The sequence below is a fragment of the Phaethon aethereus genome (assembly GCF_964289735.1).
Source record: "Phaethon aethereus genome assembly, chromosome: 17".
Lineage (NCBI taxonomy): Eukaryota > Metazoa > Chordata > Aves > Phaethontiformes > Phaethontidae > Phaethon > Phaethon aethereus.
The window spans coordinates 10799884-10818978 of NC_138593.1; the positions used below are offsets into that span (position 1 = coordinate 10799884).

The 19095-nt window shown below is 43.8% G+C and overlaps 1 protein-coding gene across 1 annotated transcript; it reads left to right on the forward strand.

Moving 5' to 3' along the window:
- Window positions 1-72: 72 nt before the first annotated feature.
- On the forward strand, window positions 73-19095 carry LOC309411189 (T-box-containing protein TBX6L; the record flags this gene model as incomplete). Its single annotated transcript, XM_082007745.1, has 10 exons — window positions 73-84; window positions 182-257; window positions 12912-13056; window positions 14057-14159; window positions 14614-14778; window positions 15116-15262; window positions 15771-15841; window positions 17012-17103; window positions 17833-18025; window positions 18669-19095. The coding sequence occupies 10 exons, from the start codon at window positions 73-75 to the stop codon at window positions 19093-19095; spliced, it is 1431 nt and encodes a 476-aa protein (XP_081863871.1).

Here is a 19095-nt window from a genome sequence, read left to right on the forward strand (position 1 = left end):
CCAGAGAATCCAAACAGGAAAGCTCATTTTTAAATGCCTCAGTCATGAGAAGAGCATCAATTGAAGCTCAGGATGGGCTACAAGGTACATGTTGTAGTAATGCACAAGTGTGAGTATTTCTTGCATCCTGTGATAATCTGACTGTTCTGTTTTTGTGGTGTTTTTTTTTACTTTGTATTAGGAGGAAGAAATTGAGCAGCACCAAGCAGTAGAGCAAGCTAGCAGCGAGGAGGAGGAGTGCTGTGAGCTCCTTGGCGGTGAGTCCAAACCTGCATTGCAGGCAGGCTTAACTTGCACCGAATCTGACCTGGCAGTAGCTCCCTGCAGAAGCTTAAACCAGTAACTGCAGTATTAGGGGGTGGCAAAACCAGTAACCTCGTTACTGATAACCATCTAATCTGTGCTCAGAAGGAATGCTTGCTCTCACATACGACTTCTCACATATGACACATTTCCTGTGCATTTTCCTGCACTTTCCCTAGCACTCTTCTTAGGAGAATTTAAATATTGCTGTTGAATTTACATTATGATGTTGTTTGTATCTACATTTGGTTGGCAAACATAGATTAGGTTGTAAAGTGCCAGTCATTTAAAAACAGTTTTGCCATCACAAAAGCAAAGATTGTGTTTTAAGAATGATGTTATGATGTTGAAGAATGGTTATGTGTGTGTTAGTGACCACTAGGTTATAGAGGAGAAGAAATTGTAGGTCATTTATGCCTAAGTAGATGAAATCCAATATTTTCCAGTATAATGCAGTTACTGCACACCTCTGCTGTCCTGAGTCCAAGTGGAACTTGTCTGTATAACTGTTCAGATAGCTCAAAGCCATGGGCTGTCCCTTGGTTTCTCAAGGAATTGCAATCAATGTATTTAAATCATCCTAAGTGCCTGATGTTCTTAACAACTTAGAAGCATTTGTCCGGTATAGTAGGGCTAATTTTTAATTTATTTTTCTAAACACATCTATCCAAAATGATGCCAGGCTTTTATATTCACAGCAGGGAGCATTGTGAGGTTTAAATATCCCTTTAATCACTAAGGATGTAATAAAAACAAGAAGAGTTCTTTGAGCTACAGAGTGTTACCCAGGGAAAAATCTACTCTGGAGCTTACAAATGTGAGCTGAAGAGACAAACTGGGCAATAAAATCTACAACTACGGACCAAACCGGCAAAAAGTTGGTCTGTAGCTGCCCATCAGGAGCTGAGACTCAGAGGGGGGAAAAGGCCATTCAGCACCTCTAGAGCCATAAGAGCCAGGTCATAAACATTTCACAATCTGCTGGGTAGGGGGAGGGAGCCGTGGGTCTGTGATCCTGCCTGCAGTCTGTACCCTGGCCCATGACTGCAGCAAAGAACGACTGTGAGGAATTTGCCAATATGAGAAGAATGGAGAAAAAAAATCTAGACAGATTAGGGGCTGCAGGAGAAAATGGTAGCTGTGATTGATTATGTCAGTTCAGGTACATTTATGACAGCCTCATCCCACTGCAGACTTGAGGAGTCCTTGAACTCTGACAGGTGCTTTTTTCTATTATTGGTGATGCCAAAGGATTCTTACCTGAATATTGTTACTGTGGACACCAGTATCATTTTGCTACAAGGTGATGAACAAGTTGGGTGAGGAAAAAGTGCAGCTCGGTTTGTCCAAGAACTTTCTGCTTGAAACGAATACGTATTTCCAGCTCTTTGTTACTGACTTCAAACTTTCCTACAGATTATGTATGTCCCATCATAATGCTCTATATCAGCTTTCAAAACTTGTCTTGCAGGATGTACTGTGTGAATCTGTCTTGGCATACTTGGTTTTGGTGGGTTTTTTGTGGGAGATCCTATAAATAGTTCAGCTCAGACTCTACAGGTTTGTTAGACATCCTTTGGGTTCAGTTCCCTTCTTCCTGTGAGTTGTATGTGCAGTTGTATGTACCCTGTGGCTAAATAATTTTTTGTAGTTCTTTTTAAAAGAAATTATAAGTAATAGTGTAAAAAGAAAGAAAAAGCAGTAATAAAATCCTAGCAAAATGAAACATGATTTATTGTAAAGTACTCTGAATCAAAATCTACTGCATATGGTTTAATAGTTCTCATGCTTTCTGGTAATGTTAATTATCTTCCTCAAAAAGTTCTTCAGAGTCAGTAATATGTTGGAAGAACTGAGCTCTGCTTAGCTCTGTAGAGCTCACAACAGTTGTTATTTTTAAATGCCAAAACCTTTAAATCTTAACAATTTTCATTTGCTCTTTCAAGATCGTTCCCTTGGTGGGGAATTATACTGTTTATTGATTTCCTGGTTTGATTAGAACCCATTTACTATGATGAGCAGTATGTGGAAACTTCCATATGAAACTGATAGAATAAATCTGTGCTGGCAAACCAAAATAACTTGCCAACTGACTTGTGTGATTGAAGTCTGGCTTTTTATCTGTTGGTTTCATGGCTCTACAAATGCTTGCACACCAACAAAAATAATCTTCTGTGGAAACCAAGTAGCTAGACAGTGTATCTGCAATCTTGAAAGTCCAGACATTTTAGATACAAGCTTCTGGGTTTGGGCAGCTGCTTTTTCCTCAAAAGGTCAGCTTTTTAACTGAGATTGCTGCAGCATTGTCAACTGGGCTTCCATTCAGTAAAATCCATCCAGGATTTTTTTCTGGTCTCAATTCACAGTTTAAGTAAACTGCCAGCAATTTTAAAACTCTGCATAATGCTTCTCTTTGAATATGAGTGTGTGTGCATGTGTATAAATATAAAAGTATTTATGTATGGCTGTTAAGCCAGAGCGGTTTGCTGCCTGTTTTCTAGGACTGATACTTTATGGCTCCTGATGGAGACTCTCGGGTTCTGGCAGGGTTGCTGTGTCCCCAAGGTGCGGGGAGGAAGAGAGCCTTACCCAATGCAGGAGAGGAAAGGCAGTGCTTGCAGCATGGTGCTTGGTGGCCCTTTCTGTGCTGTGTTGCAAAACTGTTCTTGCTGCTGTGAAGTCCTTTCATTATGTATTTTTTGTGGATTTGAGTGGGACAGAGTACTGAGCTGTGTCTGGGAAACACAATGGCTTGACAGGAAAACACTGCACCTAACATCAGGAGTCTGTGAAAACTTGAAAGAGCTCTAGACAGAAATATTTTGCATTTGACTCTGGACTGTAGCCTTTGAGGCCACACTCAGCCTTCAGTGTTAAGTGGCTGCTAAGTATTTCCCTTCTTGTCTCAATGCTAACTAACTGCTGGGAGAAGGGTGCATATTCCAGGAGGGCTGAGGAGGGCGGATATGATAAAGGGGAGACAGAAGAGCATCCTGTTTTCTTCGGTTCAGGAGCACAGCTTTGTGGTCAGATACCTCAATCCACAAACCTGCAAGAGGAAAAGCCTTGCGTTAAGCTTATAATATACAACTTTTCATTTACATGAGCCACTTTCATATGTTCCCTTCCAAAACCGATCCCATCCCTGCTGAACTACAGCCTCTTCCAGGGTGGGCGCAGGCATGTGGCCAGTCCCCGCACCGCACTGTGCCTTGGTCCAGAGACCCTGTTGAGAATTGGCGTTGAGCTGTTACCAACAGGCCCACTCCAACCAACTGTTTTGTTTTGCCAAATGTGAGGGTGTGGGTTTTTTTGGTTTTTTTTTTTTTTCTTTATGAGAGCACAGGGAGAATTTGGGGGTGATACAATTTTGGGCTCAGCATGGGGTTTTCAGCCCTACAGAGGTCTGCCTTCTGCAGGGCTCCTTGCACAGGTCCCAGGGTAGGAACATCTGTATGTTCCTACCATATGAACATCACACATATATCTGTGACATGCCTGAAGACACCAGACAACTTGTCCCAGGAAAAAGCAATCAAACCCAACTGTAAAAAGTGGGGGAAAAAGGTGCCATTTCCCACTATCAGGAAAAAAAGCTGTGTTATGTGAGCTGCTCTAAGGAACTGGGTAGGAAATGTTCCTTATGCTACCGCACGATAGGAAATGATATGTACTACTACTTCAGAGGATCTCAAAATACTTTTCAAGCTTTTACCATTCTTGTAGCTGCCCACAGAGACTTGCTTATAAAGCTGCCCAAATTCAGACTGTGCCCATGCTGTCAGAGCTCAGCTGCTCTGTCCTGACTGACCCTGCTCCGTTCACTCACTCAGCTTAGTGCTGTCTGAGGACTTGCACTTCTGCTTCCTTTTTTTTCCTGTATGAGATGTTGGTCACTAACAAGGACAAGGAGTCACATACTTCGAGGCTGGCACAGCTGCAGGAGCAATTGTTTCATCAGGCTTTTTCTCTGAAAAAGCACTGCTTTTCCCCATAGCCCTTTGTGCATAATCAGGCCCTGTTTCCTCCACAGCGAGCTGAGCCTGTATTTAAGGGGTAAGTTAATGGATTCGGAAGCTGTCTGGAGAGTCTGAGGCTACTTCTTGTTTTTAATTAAGTATGAAAATAAATAACTGTCAGTATAGGGCTGTTTATTTTATTTTGGGTCCTGTTAATGACACACTGTCTCTCCACATTTTCAGTATTCATCCCATGCAGATGGCAGAGTATCTTTCATAGAGTTGCCAAGACGCTCTGGGACTATGGCCTACGTATACCAGGTGGGAATCTACTAAATGAGTCGCATTTAAATGGCAGTAAGGCTATCCTCATGTTTCAGAGGGGAGTATCTCTTCAGTGCAGTTTGCACTTCTCCATGTTATTTTTTCTTGCTTGGGCAAACTCAGGCAGACAGCACTGCTTCACTTAAGCCCAGTTTTATTAAAGCTGATATAGTAACACTTTCTCACAACTGTGTGCACAGAGGGAGGGGTTGGATTGCTGGCTACTGCACTGGAGTGCTGATACAGGTGAGCCAATGGTCCAAGACTGGCTCTTTCAAAACATTGTTATTACTAATCCAGATTTCTATTGCATATCAGCAGTCTCCCAGATAGTAACTTTATGCCTCACACTTGAGCTTGCTCTCAGGGCAGAATGCTATCCTGGAAGTTCTGTCTGGACACAGGTGGTACATGCTGCGCAGCCACTTGCAGACTTGGATCCTGATAGCCGAAGCCTCCTGCTAGCTGACACACATTACCTGTTCTCCCGCAGTCTGCAAGACCCAGACACTGGCCAGAGTTGGCAGGATGATCACCCCATCTCAAAGAGCTTCCAGTTCAGAAGGTAGGAATGGGGAATGGTATATGTGCAGAGCAGTTTCCCTACAGGGTCCTGTTGAGTGTTAAGGGTTAAAGCTTCACATGCGGGAGAAGTGCCAGAAAACATTTGCCTTACTACAAAGCCCAGAGGGGAATGTTTCTTTCTAATCACCTCCTCAAAGAGATGCAAAGCAAAAGCTCTTGGCCTTTGCTTTTGTCATCACACATTCCCTCCCTTCTGCACTGCCCTACCTCATCCCCTTCAGCATAGCAGGAGAGCCTACTGTTAGAGCCGGGCACAGCAGGATTTTTACCTGCTGCTGTAAATGAGCTTGGAGCAGAGCTCTGTATGTCACTGACTTACTCATATCAGATCCACTATCTCTCCCATCCCTTTCCTCCCTCCAGCCTCCAATTTGCCAGTGAATTGTTAGACACCAGCACATTCACCTCTGACTTCCCAGCAAACTGCCTGAGGGCACTCCATAGACAGACAGACAAGAGAGTAATGTGCTGAATTCCTCCTTTGCTAGTGATGAATTTCATGGGGATTGTTCCTGTTAGCCATATTTCCAGCAATAACAACAAATTCACTTTTTATTTCACTTTTAAAACCTTTCCAGTGCAACCAGAATGGCTGGGAGAAAGCTAGTTGTTAACTCGTCATGGGTAATTAATGACTCCACCTTCCCCATCAATCAGCTGGGAAAAGCCAAAAGGGTTTGAGTACTTGTAGCAAATGTGCATTCTGTAGACATGCTGATGGGAAGTGTGCAAATGAACTGGCAGCAGGAGACCATCTCATACCCTTTCGTGGAAGAAGCGGCAAGTCATGATACACATCCCACGCTCTTGTCAGGTGAAGAGTCTGAAATTCCCAGTGCTGCTGCTGCTGTTGTGCAGTTTCATACTGTGTGGGATGTTGATCCATCTTGCTGCTAGCTTGAATCTGACCCAATTTTTGTTCTATTTTTCCTTTTCAGATTCTGATGATGGTTGTCTTCCACTTTCTACAATTAAAATACTAGTATTAGAAAAGCGGGACATGGAGGGGGCGGATTTGATGCTGGCTTGCCTTTTGTAGCAGAGCAGAAAAGCATTTCTGCATCCTGTTTTGTTTGTGTTTGGTAATGGCTGTGCAAGTACAAGCAGTGGAGACTTGACCTTGATACCATTTTCAGCTGATCTTTTCCCTTCTGATTTATTTTTCCACAAATGTAATAAGTAATTTCCAATTGAGCTATGAGTTCATGTTGCTCCACCACATGACAGTCTCCTCTTCAGTGGTGCTGAGACTCCCCAGTGCTAGATGTCCCCAAGGTAGTTGAAGAAGAGCCTGTGGTCTTCTGTATTATCGAGTAGTTTTAAAGAGATGTCAGGAAGGCTGGATGTGGTCCTTCAAAGGTGCCAGGATCCAATGGACCATCTCCTGCTATAAAATCCTCCTCAGGACTTCTCGAACTCTCCAACCCCTTTCTTTTAAACATTCTTCGTTGCCACGCTAAGCATTGGCTTTTCTCTTCCTGCCTAGTACTGTGATGCCTAAAATTCGATTTACTATTGAAAAAGAGCCAGTCCTTCCTCTGATCAAACTCCTTTGTCCTCTTTGCATGTCCTTGTATTTGCCTGCTCCAAAAGGCAGTAAAAGCAAAACTGAAGTGATGCTGTGTGGTTATAGATACTGACTAAATAAATTCAGAATGTTTTGCGTATCAGACTAAAAATCAGATGTCCCAGTAATATCACTGACAAAATTTTAAAAATGTTTATTTTATGGGGAGCAAAAGTAGACCATGAATCAGTTGCAGACTTTCAGCAATGCTCTTTGAAATGAACAAAGCTCCTAAATTTGCTGTGCAGGATCCAACACTGGCTCATTGAGACTGATATCCTGCTTTTGACCTCCTCTTTTTGAACATCTTTGACCTGTAAATGTTAGTATAGCCATTTCTGTACGTGAATGCATAGAACTCCGTTCTTCACCGCACCGAGGTGTAGTGGCTGGTTTGTGCCCTGAAGCATGAGGCTTGATTGCTGTCTCTTAGCACTTGTAAGCACTTGTAAGTACAAAAGCTAATGGTCACACTTGCAGAATAAACTAATTAAGGGAAAATGCTCAAGTCCTTCAGTTTCTGCTCAGCCTTCCGTTCAGTAAGAGCAGTGCCTTGAAAAAGGTGTAAAACCAGTGCCTGACGCACCGTGAGTCTCATGGATCACTTGCACTAGCCTTGGAAGGTGCCAGCCGAAGGAGTTTGGTGCCAGTAAAGTGATACGCTGTCATGGCTGTGTCATCTAAACGATTGCAACTTTTACTCATGAAGCTTAGCTGAAACGATACTGCGTGTAGAGCAGCCTCAGTCCTGAGCTTCAGAACAGATGTGGTGAGGACCCTGCCGTAGAAATGCAGCACAGTAGGAAAATTAACTGTGCAGTTAAAGGCTTTGAATGCAGAGATTGGGTAGGTAAGTAACGTTATATCATCAAATGTGTTTCTGTTCATGTAGAAGACATCTGTTGGTGAACGAATGCATTGCTGCGGCATCCCAGTTGTGAGAGCAAACTTTACCACAGACTGTTAATCACCCACTTGGGAAGGGACAAGCTCAGTAACAGTCCTGATTCTGATACTAGAAATCAAGAATAAAATTATTCTGTGCTCTGGAGATGAAAATTATATCAAATCCGTGGAATAGCCAAAAGCAAATTTTTCCTGCTTGCTATTTAAGCGATTTTTTTTTTTTTTTTATTTTGTAGATAAGTCTTCAACTTAGGTTTTTGGTCTAGCCTCTATTTGTTTAAAAGTGCGTTAGCAGTAAATCAAGGTGCATTTCCCCTGTAGGTTTCCTGTATGTCAAAGCCATGTTAATTCTCTTTGATTTTCTTCCCTTAGCCCCTGCCATTGCTGCAGATCCTTCCTCTCTTTGTCCCTTTGGACATCAAAGGATTGCAGGGGGACAGCCCTGGCGAGAAGCTCCTCCCTACTCATTAGCTTCCATAAAACAGGAACTCACCTTGGCTAGCTGCGCTTGGAGTCCCATCCTCATCCCCGTCACTCTTGACACTGGATCTCAGAAGGAAGGGCTTTTGCTTGCTTCAGGAAATCAGACCTGCTTTTGAACTGGACTATTTTGGTTCCCCTTGTAAGAACTCTGGTGGCTCTCTTGGCCGTGCAACCTCCTGGACTCCACAGTACATGGAAAAATGCAAGCTTTACCAGGTAGGTAAAGGAATCACTCCTATTCCTTATTGCGTGGAAAGATCCTAGACTTATGCCAAGAGCTTACAGTCCTTTTAGAAAGAGTGCTCCTGAAGGGTTGCCAGCATTTACACTAACATATGTGTGGCTGGAGAAGATTTCTAAAATATTGTGGGTTTGGGGTTTTTTTTGTAGGAATAGAGGAGAAATTGTGGCATTGAATGTTCTTGTGAGCCTTGGAAGATCTTTTGTAAGGTAGCAAAGCTTTACTCACAGTTGTGCCCAAAATTCCTTTATCCGTATGACCTTGTGCAATGTGATCGTTCACTGAAGGATTGAGGTGTTATTTGTATATTGTCTGCAAAGTACCTAGAGTTCCTTCAGGTTGAAGGCCACAGAAGCTTTGGAAATATATTGCTAAGAAAAGTTCTGATACAAACTATCTCTTTTTTTTCTTTTGATTTTTCTCTGCCCTTTGAAAGTATAAACCCCAAGCAGGTATACCGCACCTCTACCAGGTTCATGCCCAAACACGGGATTTGTGTCGTTTCCTTAGGGTTTTATTTGTTTTTCTCCATCAGTCCATCTCATAATATGCTGTTAACATCTTCTGCTTGGGGCATGATCAGATTGTGCCCAATGACAGATACGCATTTGGGAAACTAAGGGCCAGTCCAGAGGTACTCCATTTGTCAGTAACCAAACCCCAAATTTAGTCCTAGGTTTTAGTCTGCTTCAGAAGGAAACAGCTATTTACCTAGTTTAGGTATGCAGTTCATGTACGCATTAGAGGTGGCCGGCTATTCTTCGCTTCCTTTCTCTACATCTGCAATGTGTTGTTTCATTCATAAGCAAAATATATGTGCAATGACTCGGATTATTTCCACCTTCACCGTTGTTTTGGGTTTTTATAAAGCTGTCTATAGTGTGTTGATCTGATTCATACTGGTTTCTGCCACTTTAAGAGAATTTTTGCTTGAAAAGCGAAAGAGCAACAACAAAAAAATCACAGACTGTATTACAGTATTTTATCATGTTAAAGATTCCAACTATTGCAGAAGTCACCTCATTTTCTTATCAAGTTGTTTCTGGTGTATGATCCCACGCAGCAGAAATGTTCCAGGTCATGACTGGGTGCATTTGAGAGGTGAAGCCATTGCACTTTATAGAAGCACAGTACATTTGTTATTGCCAAAAAGCTTTCTGGTTATGAGAAATAAGGTTCCCCCCCCACCCCCCAAGGGTTGGCGTGTTTCTACTAACATTTGTAAGGTCAGAGAACATGGGGTTTTTTTGGTTATTGGCAAGATTAATTTCTCAGATAGCTGTATATATTAACGTGCATTTCTTCCCTGTGGACACTGGATAGCTGTTAGTGTTGGACTTCACTCGGAAGATAACAGCAACAAATGTAATAATAACTGATTTTAGTGAAGGTAAGAAGTATTACTTTTTGACTTGAAGTTTTCCCACTATTGCAAACCCTTTCCCATACATTTTCAGAAGGCTGCAACAAATTTTATGACATCATGTTGTCTCAGTAATTGACAGTTAATTGAGGGACTGCTTTAGGCAAGTGGATTATATTCCAGCATCTTCCATCCAAAGATCTTATCATCCCCAGCCCCCCCCAAGCATTACTGAATTGACTCTCATTTCTCTTCTCTCCTTTCAATCTCCAAGATAGGAAAAAGATATGTACAGCGTATTCTATATACAGAAACTGAAGGTCAAACTGCTCTTATTTGTATAAGGACTTTAAAATCAAGTATGGAACAGATTGAAGATTCTTAATTTTCCGTGCCTTTATCATAGCAGCTATCTTCGTTTTCAGTTTCATCTTGGCATAAAGAATATGTTTTAAAATGTGCCACATGCAATGTTCCACCACAGTGATAATAATGATACTTTTAAAATAGCGTAGGACTAAAATTCTTAGAAAATGTTTAAAATCTCTTTCAAATAATACTTAAAATGAAAACTAAGTTTCATACAAGAGGAAACAATAGAAGTACAGCTTTAACACATCAGTTCAATGCTTGTACACCCTGGCACAAACCTCTTCGTGCTGTAGTTCCAAAATGCAGGCATCTTTGTGGGCGAGATGTGTGTGTGTGAGCCTTGGCCTTAGTTACGTAGGCAGAACTAGGAGTGAATTTGAAGTGCCTTGCAAGCCAGCCGTTGGCTCTGCAGAGCAAATCCCAAGTGGATCCTACAGATGGATCCACCGCTGCAGAATCCCGCTGAAGCCCATTGCACGTGACTCTGTAGTCAGCTGTGTGGATCCATGAGCAAGCTCACACCATTGCTGGGGTCCAGATCCCCATGCAAACTGTTAATGTCCTGTTTCTCGGCCTCAGACTGTGCACACAAAACCTGCGGCATGAAAGACATTAGCTACATTTTAAAGTCTTTGCTGCAGCGTTTATTGCATGTGCTGTTCTTTTTCCCTGTCTCCTGTAGCATCTCGCTCATACGGTCGCGTTGTGGACTCATTTTGGTGAAAACCAGATATAACATCGGCCTTTGATTTTTAATTCAGTATTGAACTCCTTTCACTTAAATTCCTCTTGATTTCACTGGAAGTCTCCCCTCAATAAGGAGTCCTGACATCTGCCGTGTTGTAGTCTCATTTAAAGGCACTGGAATTTGCTTACAAAAATGTTAATTGTAAAATTCATTTGGGGAAGAAGTGAGCATCTGTCTAGCTAATCAAAATCTGTTTGCATGTATTTGTGACTGGATGGCTCCTGTGGGAAATCAGCCCAATTTTATTGTAACTCCTTTTGATACATGTGCTGCACTGAGCTACCAAATGCATCGTCTGGTGGTAGCTTTCATGTCTTTCCAAGAGGATATGGGGGAAGCTTTAGTAAGAAGATGTTAACAGGCTAATCTTAGTGAGCAGACTAGGTGTCACTTCTTAGCCAGTTCATTAATGTTGGATCAAAGCAGAAAAAAGGGTAGGGGATATTTTTTTTAAATGCCTAAAGACCTTTACAAACTGACAAAATTACATTTAGATGGTTTTTACTTCTAATACTGTGGGAAGAACCCCTTAGGCTAACATTGGGTTCTTTTTATGGAAAGATGTCACTTTCTGAAAAAAAGCTAATTTCTCTGGAAATAGTTGTCTACTTTTCATGCTTTTTTTTTTTTTTAAGACATTACTGAGGAAAGCTGTAACAAGGTAAAAATTCCCTTATTTCTGATACAACCTGATAAGGCTGAGAGGCAGAAAAATCTCCCTTTTAAACAAATAGCTGTGCATGGCTGGTAATGCATCACCCAGCAGAAGTGGCCTGCTGGCACTGAACTGAGGACAGCGCTGCTGCTGGGAGTGCCCTCCCTGAGTCAAGCAGGCTTATCAATACGTCGCTCAGACCGCAGGGCAGTGGTAGTAAAGCCTTACTGGGTATGAAATCAGTCCACCAGTAGATATACCAGGTCACGTTTCAACATAAAGTGGAACTCTGTTTTTGCCTGGGCTTTTCAGTATGGCAGCAGCAATCCTGCATGTGTTACGATATAGTTAAGAGCTTCTGTAGGACGTTTTTAATCCACACAGCTTTATGGAGGAGGTGGGTGCCATCGACCCCGAAGACAGTTTCTCCGGAATAGTTTCCCTTTCCTCTTCCACAGGACCGTCGTTGGTAATAGAAAGCGCAGGCATATTGCAGGCAGCAATTCTGATGTGCCATGGTGTGTTACTGAAAAGGCACCTTCCACCACCGTCACAGGCTCCTCGGTGGTATCCATCTTCAAGTCCAATTCAGACCAGCCGTCCTCTTTTCGGAATATTCTGTGGTCCAGCTCTGTCACCTTCCTTTCTTGCCTTCGCTTGTATCTGGGTTTCCTGTCTGACCCTTCTTTGTCCTCTGGAGAGACTTTTCAACTCTGCTACCACCTATCTGTCGTTTTCTCCCATTACCCACTGGTACACTTAAAGTCTTTCCAATCCTTTGAGCTTGCATTTTACTGTCTTGGTAAAGTGTTTTTGTGTAACCCTGATCATACCAGAACAGGAATGAAGGTGAATTGTGGCTACCTGCCAGTATGAGTTTTGCAATAAAAGAGGTCAGGTTGAGTTTGTACAACAGACAAATCTCTACAGAAGAACTTAACAGCTAAAAACAGGCCTGTAGGAAAAGCCTTTATGCTTTTTTTTTTTTTAGCCAAGTAAAAAAAAAAAAAAAAAAGCCTTTGAAGGATAATAATGGATTTTCTTTAAGAGATTTATTGTGGCGCAGACTCCCTAGTTCTCAGCAGCACCTTGGACCATCATGGGTGAAATCATGGCATTCAGGTCCCTGAGCTAATCTAGCCCCATGCACTGTGCAGTGGTTTGGGGCTGAGGCGTACCGTGGCCAGACGGGAGGAGTCAATGGCCAGATGTACAGACCCTGTCTGTTAGGACAGCGTGTGAAATCCGGTAGCTCCATGTGCTGCAGGGAGCTGGCACTGGAAGGTACTGGGAGGGCCAATGCTGGTGCTGCATCTCAGGGCCCTGTCTCTGAGCAGGAGAGGATGCTTCGTGCTGGCTCCTCTCTTGCCTGTCTGAAGGTGGTGTTTTCTCTCTCTCTTGGTAGACGTGAAAGCGCCGTGTGAGGCACTTCCTTCCCCCAGCCTGGAGCCTTACCCGCAGAGCTCTATTGTGGTCACCCTCGAGGACATGGGTCTCTGGATGAAGTTCCATCAAATAGGAACTGAGATGATCATCACCAAATCCGGCAGGTGAGGGGAGCAAGACAGCTGCCTGAACCGCACTCCTCCAAGCCGTTACAAAAATTCTCCAAGTGCTCATTTGTCAAATGGTGGCCCTTTAAACTAGTTTTTTTAGGCAATTATGCATGTTTCTCTGCCTCTGGCAGAAGAATTGCATTTTCAGGATGTGGTAGAAGTCCAAACTGTGAAGTGCAAAAGTTCATTGTGGGGCTGATGTGTTAAAAAAACTTCTGTGCTCTTATCTCAGCACTTAACACTGATGTTCTTCCTGTCTCTTAGAGGTTGCTCGGGAAAGTGCTCTGAGCTTCCTTGGCCTCAGTCGGAGGCAGAAGCAGTTCCGCAGTAAATACCTGGGTTTGAGTCTGCATTTGCAGACAAGAACATGGTGTAGAATAGTAACGATCTGTATGTGCAGAGTACTCTGAAGTTTAAATGAGTCATGCATTGTGGAGCTTGCAGTGAAAGAATATGAAATTGTGAAATTGTAATGTATTATGTCAAACCTGCTGTGAGCTGAAAATATCCCCTTGGGTAGGGAGGTAGATGTCAGATTGTTTTGCAGAGTCAGAAGATGAAAGTGGTGGCAGGGAATACTGTAACAGAAAGCTAGATGTGCTTTTAGATGAGAGCACGTTTTCTACCCACACTAGAAAATGCTGTAATGTATCCTCTAGGTCTGTGATAGCTGTAGAAGGCTGGGAACTACGTGCAAATTCCAAATATTTTATTTTAAGTTTCCCACTGTTGTGTTACAGGAATCAGAAGAACAAAAGCAGTTAACAATGTCAGGCCAGCAGTGAATGCTGCCGTGTTAGTGCCTATTCCACCTAAGCCCATAGGATTAGACAGTACATTAGTTAAATGGTAAAAATGTTCAATAGCTGGCCTGTAGAAATACTGCTACCAGAACTTTGCACAATAGCGAGTAAACATGACCCGCGGATCAATCATTAGACAGTATCAACTTTATAGAGAAATTCTTATACTGTATATTTCATTTCTCCTACAGAAGAATGTTTCCACAATGCAAAATCAAAGTCTCCGGCTTAATCCCATATGCCAAGTACCTCATGCTGGTAGATTTTGTGCCAATGGACAACTTCAGGTACAAGGTAATTACTTTAAATAATAGAAGTTATCCTCTTCTTCTATCTTTCTTTGAAATAGATTAATCTTTATGTTTTGCTGGCCAGGCTGATAAATAAATTGTCTTTGGACAAAGTTCAGAAATAATTGGTAGATTTTATGCGCCTCTGGAGTTATTTGTCACTTTTGCTTGGGGAGCAGCTGGAAAGGTAACTAATTTTCATTGTAAGCAGTGCAATTTTAATCATGATTAATGTCAGACTTCTCTGACAGCCGTCGGGAGTAAGGGAGAAAAAATGAGGCCTAAACTTGGAGCTGTTTTGGCAACATGGTCATGGCTCATAAGAGAGAACTTGCTATGCTTCAGGACTGTGCTTCAGAGGAGTCCACTAAATTGACAGTGAAGCAAAGTTGCTGGGGCTTTCCTGTAATGAAAGCAGGGTTTTTTTAAGCTATAGATTTCCGTCTTTCCCTTCACAGTGGAATAAAGATCAGTGGGAAGTTGCTGGAAAAGCAGAGCCCCAGCTCCCTTGTCGCACCTACATCCACCCAGATTCCCCAGCTCCTGGTAGCCACTGGATGAAAGAACCTGTCTCCTTCCAAAAACTGAAGCTCACCAACAACACCCTGGATCAACACGGACATGTACGTTCCAGCTGACCTTTGTGCTGTGCTGTCTTGGAATTCACTGCAGATGGATGTTAAGGGAAATAAGTGAGATCTGTGAGAAATTAGATCATGTGGAAAGTAAAACATATCCAGTGCCCTCTCTTCCGTCCTCAGCCCAGCCCTTGTGCCCTATTAACTACCTGTAATGGAAGGCTTTAGTCTGTACCGTCACTACAGAGGCATAGTTGAGACACTGGTCCCAGGCAGGCATCCCTAGCTTGAAATGGAGGTTCTGGGATTCTCCACAGGAAGCTTTGTACAGTGTGTTGGCAGTGGTTGCATCTGGAAACTTTCTCCTCTGTCTCTGTGCCAGATCATCCTCCACTCCATGCACCGTTACAAGCCTCGCTTCCACATTGTGCAGGCAGATGACCTCTTCAGTGTCCGCTGGAGTATCTTCCAGGTCTTCAGCTTCCCTGAGACTGTCTTCACTTCTGTTACTGCCTACCAGAATGAGCAGGTACAGTGTGCAAGTACTGCCCTTGGACACATTGCTAAATACTCTGTCTTTAGAAATCTTGTAGAGGAAGGTGTCTCCTTCCAAGCTAGTCACCCTGGTGCCTGTGATGACAGTGGAAAGAAATAGGCACATTATGGTTCCTGTGGGGAATACCTGCTCTGGGATGAGATGAATCATGCACCTTAATTGTATTAAGTGCACTGTCAGTGATTAACAAAACCCTAAATGCAGTAAAAAGTATAAGCAAAAAAGTCCAGTTATAGACACTGACCATGTAGTCAAATGAATCCCACCCAAATTCCTGCTGACCCTGGCAAAGTCGCTTCTCTCTCTGTCAGTCAGTTCCTAATCAATAATGGGAGCTGCTGGGAGAGCTCAGATACTGTGGCAAGGGTGTGCCAAAAACCCTCAGACAAGCTTTTGTGATAAATACTGAGGTGAAGGTCTTGAAACAATAAAGAACCCAAGCAGGCACCGTAGTACTGAATCTTGTTTCTTTTATTTTAAGATTACAAAGCTCAAGATAGACAACAATCCCTTTGCTAAAGGTTTCCGTGAGCATGGGAAGAACACTCGAAGGTAAACTGTTTCTTCATCTTAATTTATTTATAACTGGAGTTCAGTTGTGAATTTTACCCAAGGCCATTGAGCAAAACTATACCAGCTCTGCTGAGCCTGCTGCGTCGTGCACACTGCATTTGCCTGTATCTGGGTATGATGTCCCCCTACACAGCCTCCTCCCAAGAGACTTGGGGAGTGGGAGGAGATACAGGATTTCCTACAGAAATGTGGGCGGTGTGACAAATTTGAGACCTGCATTCCCTTGCAAGTTGGAGCTAGACTGGAGTCTGACGTGTGAATAGCAGTAATAACAGGGGTCCACAGTAGGTCACTGTGTCTCTTTGAGATCAGCTTGATTCTGACATTTGAAGGCTTCCTCATCTCCTTTCCTGGTGTGTGGAAAAGCATCTCTTCCAACAGGAGATTGTCTGCAAGAGGGACAATGGATACCAATACCAGTGAGATCTTCTGTCTGGAATGAGGGCAGCCAGTGGATGAAAAAAAAAAAGTGTAAATATAAGCATAGATGGGCAACAGAGAAGGAAAAAATGTTTTTCTCCAAGCAGAAAATGTTATGAAAATATCTGAGATTTTGTTTTGTGTTATTTTATGTATGGAAAAAAACTAATTTCCTGATGAAAAAGGCCAAAACTGGTTCTTTTTTACTTAAATTTTGAAAATGTCATGGATTTTCTTTCTGCTCTTAATAGGATCATTTCTGACTAAGCTTAGACTAATTTTCCACTTAGGAAAAAGCTGCTTTCAAGCATAAGACCCACCCTACTATACACGTACCTGTGTGCGTAGTATGTATATCCCGATGTTGGACTACACTTACAAACTCAGTGCTAAAGCCTCTGGTGCTGAGTTTCCATGTCTGTTGTGCCTTTTGTACAAACATGAAGTGGGCAACCCCTTTACCAATATATTCCCAGTATGCTGCAGGGCGCGGGTTCTCTCTGGAAGCACACACCAATGGCAGGCGGAATGGCTAACCCTGTAATTCAGCTATGGCAGGTGTGTTCCCCGAGGGCTTGTCAGGGTGCTTCACTAGGAAAGGTGTAAGTCACAGAAGGTCAGAGGTTCATCCCATCTTTTTGTCTTCCAAGGCTTGTCCAGCATCCCTTGCATATTTATCTAGGCAAAAAGCTTACACACAAGCTATCCCCATGTCTTGTTTCTTTCCAGGGAAGGACGAGCCAAGTGCCAGAAGACTAGTCCAGCCAAGGGCCAGAAGAGGAAGCTGCCAGAGGAAAAGGAGTCCGGTGCTGAGGAACATGGTAATATTGATCCCAGCAAACCCAGAGGATGATTTCTAAACAGTGCCTGGGCCACAGGAAGGAAAAGAAACAGCGACATAGTCCTCTCTGGGGAGGGTGGCCTGGGTGGAGTCCCTAGAGAGTTCTGTGTACGGGTTGAGTTTTTGACTTTCTGGGAATAATCCACAGGAGTCTGCTTACAAGTTGCTTATCATTACTGACCACTCATCAGCGCTCTCACCAGCCTCCCAGCCTGGCCATGCTTTGTGACCGCGTGTGATTGTAGGCTGTGCTTTCACAACATTTCTTTTCAACAGCAATATGAGCTTGCAGTATCACCCATTGCTTTCTTCTTGGTTGTCATCGGTGCAGTTGTGCCAGCAGTGCTGTTTGTGCAGCTGGGTTGTGATACAGATGTGGGAACTGATACCATTTAAAAAAAAAAAATCTTTAGTCTTTCTGTTAGGCTGCTTTTTAAGCTTGATTGTTCCTTGCTTCAGTTCACAGTGCTGCTTGCAGTAGCACAGCTCAGGAGAGAGGACAGGGTAGGACCGAACACCACAGTGTAAGGGCAGAAAAAAGCTGGAAGGGGCTAGTCCCTTAAGACAGTATGGCTGCCGAAGAGGTATTAGTGTGTTTCCTTCCACCATCCTGTGATTAATGCAGCTGCCAATAGACCATTGTGAACTCTGGGTCTCCCTTCCCTTTTCTCATTTTTTTCCATTCTTTCTTTTCCCTGCTGTGAGTCAGATCTCGAGAAAGATGAGAATGTAGATGTGAAGGAAGAGAGTAACCCGGTCGTGGTCAGCAGCGGATACCCCTTCTGGGTCTCAGAGCAGAATGGCAGCCATGCCTTTCCTGCAGCATCGCCAGTGCCAGCTGACCAGAGGGAGGGTCTGGCCAGAGAGCAGCAAGTGCCTACGCCATCCTACCAGACATATCGGTGAGTCGCACCTCCTGGTGCTCACGTCGAAAGCCACCCTTTAGTTGGTGAGATTCCTCGTCTTCTACTGGGTATTTCCTAAGAAAAACAGCCAGTGGGAGTAAGGAGGAATGCCTTTCTGTTGGATAGTGTACCTTGGTGATAGGTGCTAGATTAGCGTGGAGATAGCTCCACAACAAAGCCTTTTTGTGTTACTACAGACCGACTGATTCTGGGCATAGTCGTGTCTTAGTAATGCTCTTTATTTTCTTGTCCTGAAATGCTCTCCTAGCCAGCTCTGTGTATCTCAGAGCTGGCCTGCCTGTCCTTCAGTGTTGGAGGAGTGGCAGGACTCCAGTGATTCCCCCCCCCCCCACACCTCCTTCTTATCTTTGCAAATTCAGGCATGAGTTATAGTGAGCCCAGACTAGAGCTGAACTAGAACTAGGGTAGTCTGGGCTTCCCTTCTCCAGCATTTAGTTTTTCTGTGTGAGTGACAGTGAGGCTTGGACTAAAATCCACACTGTAAGATATGGTAGTAGGGAAGGGGAAGAGGGCACGCTGAGAGCTTGCCCTGCCTTGCGCCAGGGGATCTGTGTGGGTTTTCAGTGGTTTTCTGCTGCGGTAGGTTTGACTCGCTCTTCTCTCTGCCCTCGGGGCTCAGGTTCCATGAAGCTGGGGACAGCCAGCAGCTTCCCACCCGCGATGCCGCAACCTTGAACGATTTCCGGGCAAGGTGCTACCCCTTGGATCTCGCCACAGTGCCCGAGCACGACTCCAAACAGCTCCCAGAGGGCTTCGCCAACCTGCCTCCGCTCCCCCCACCTCTGCCTCCTCCCCAGGACTACACAGGAGTGGTGAACATGGCTCTAGACTCTGTCGGGAAACCGGGGGCCCGAGCGCCCATGTACAGTCCATACGGCACTGAGCAAGGCCTCGGCCAGTGGATGGTGCCTTCCCACAGCCAGTACAGGGCAATGAGCTACTCGGCCTTCTCCACAGATTACAATACACAGGGGGCTCCAGGACATGCCCACGGGACAATGGCAGAGTGGAGCCAGTACCCTCTGTTCCCATATGCCTGCTGGTGA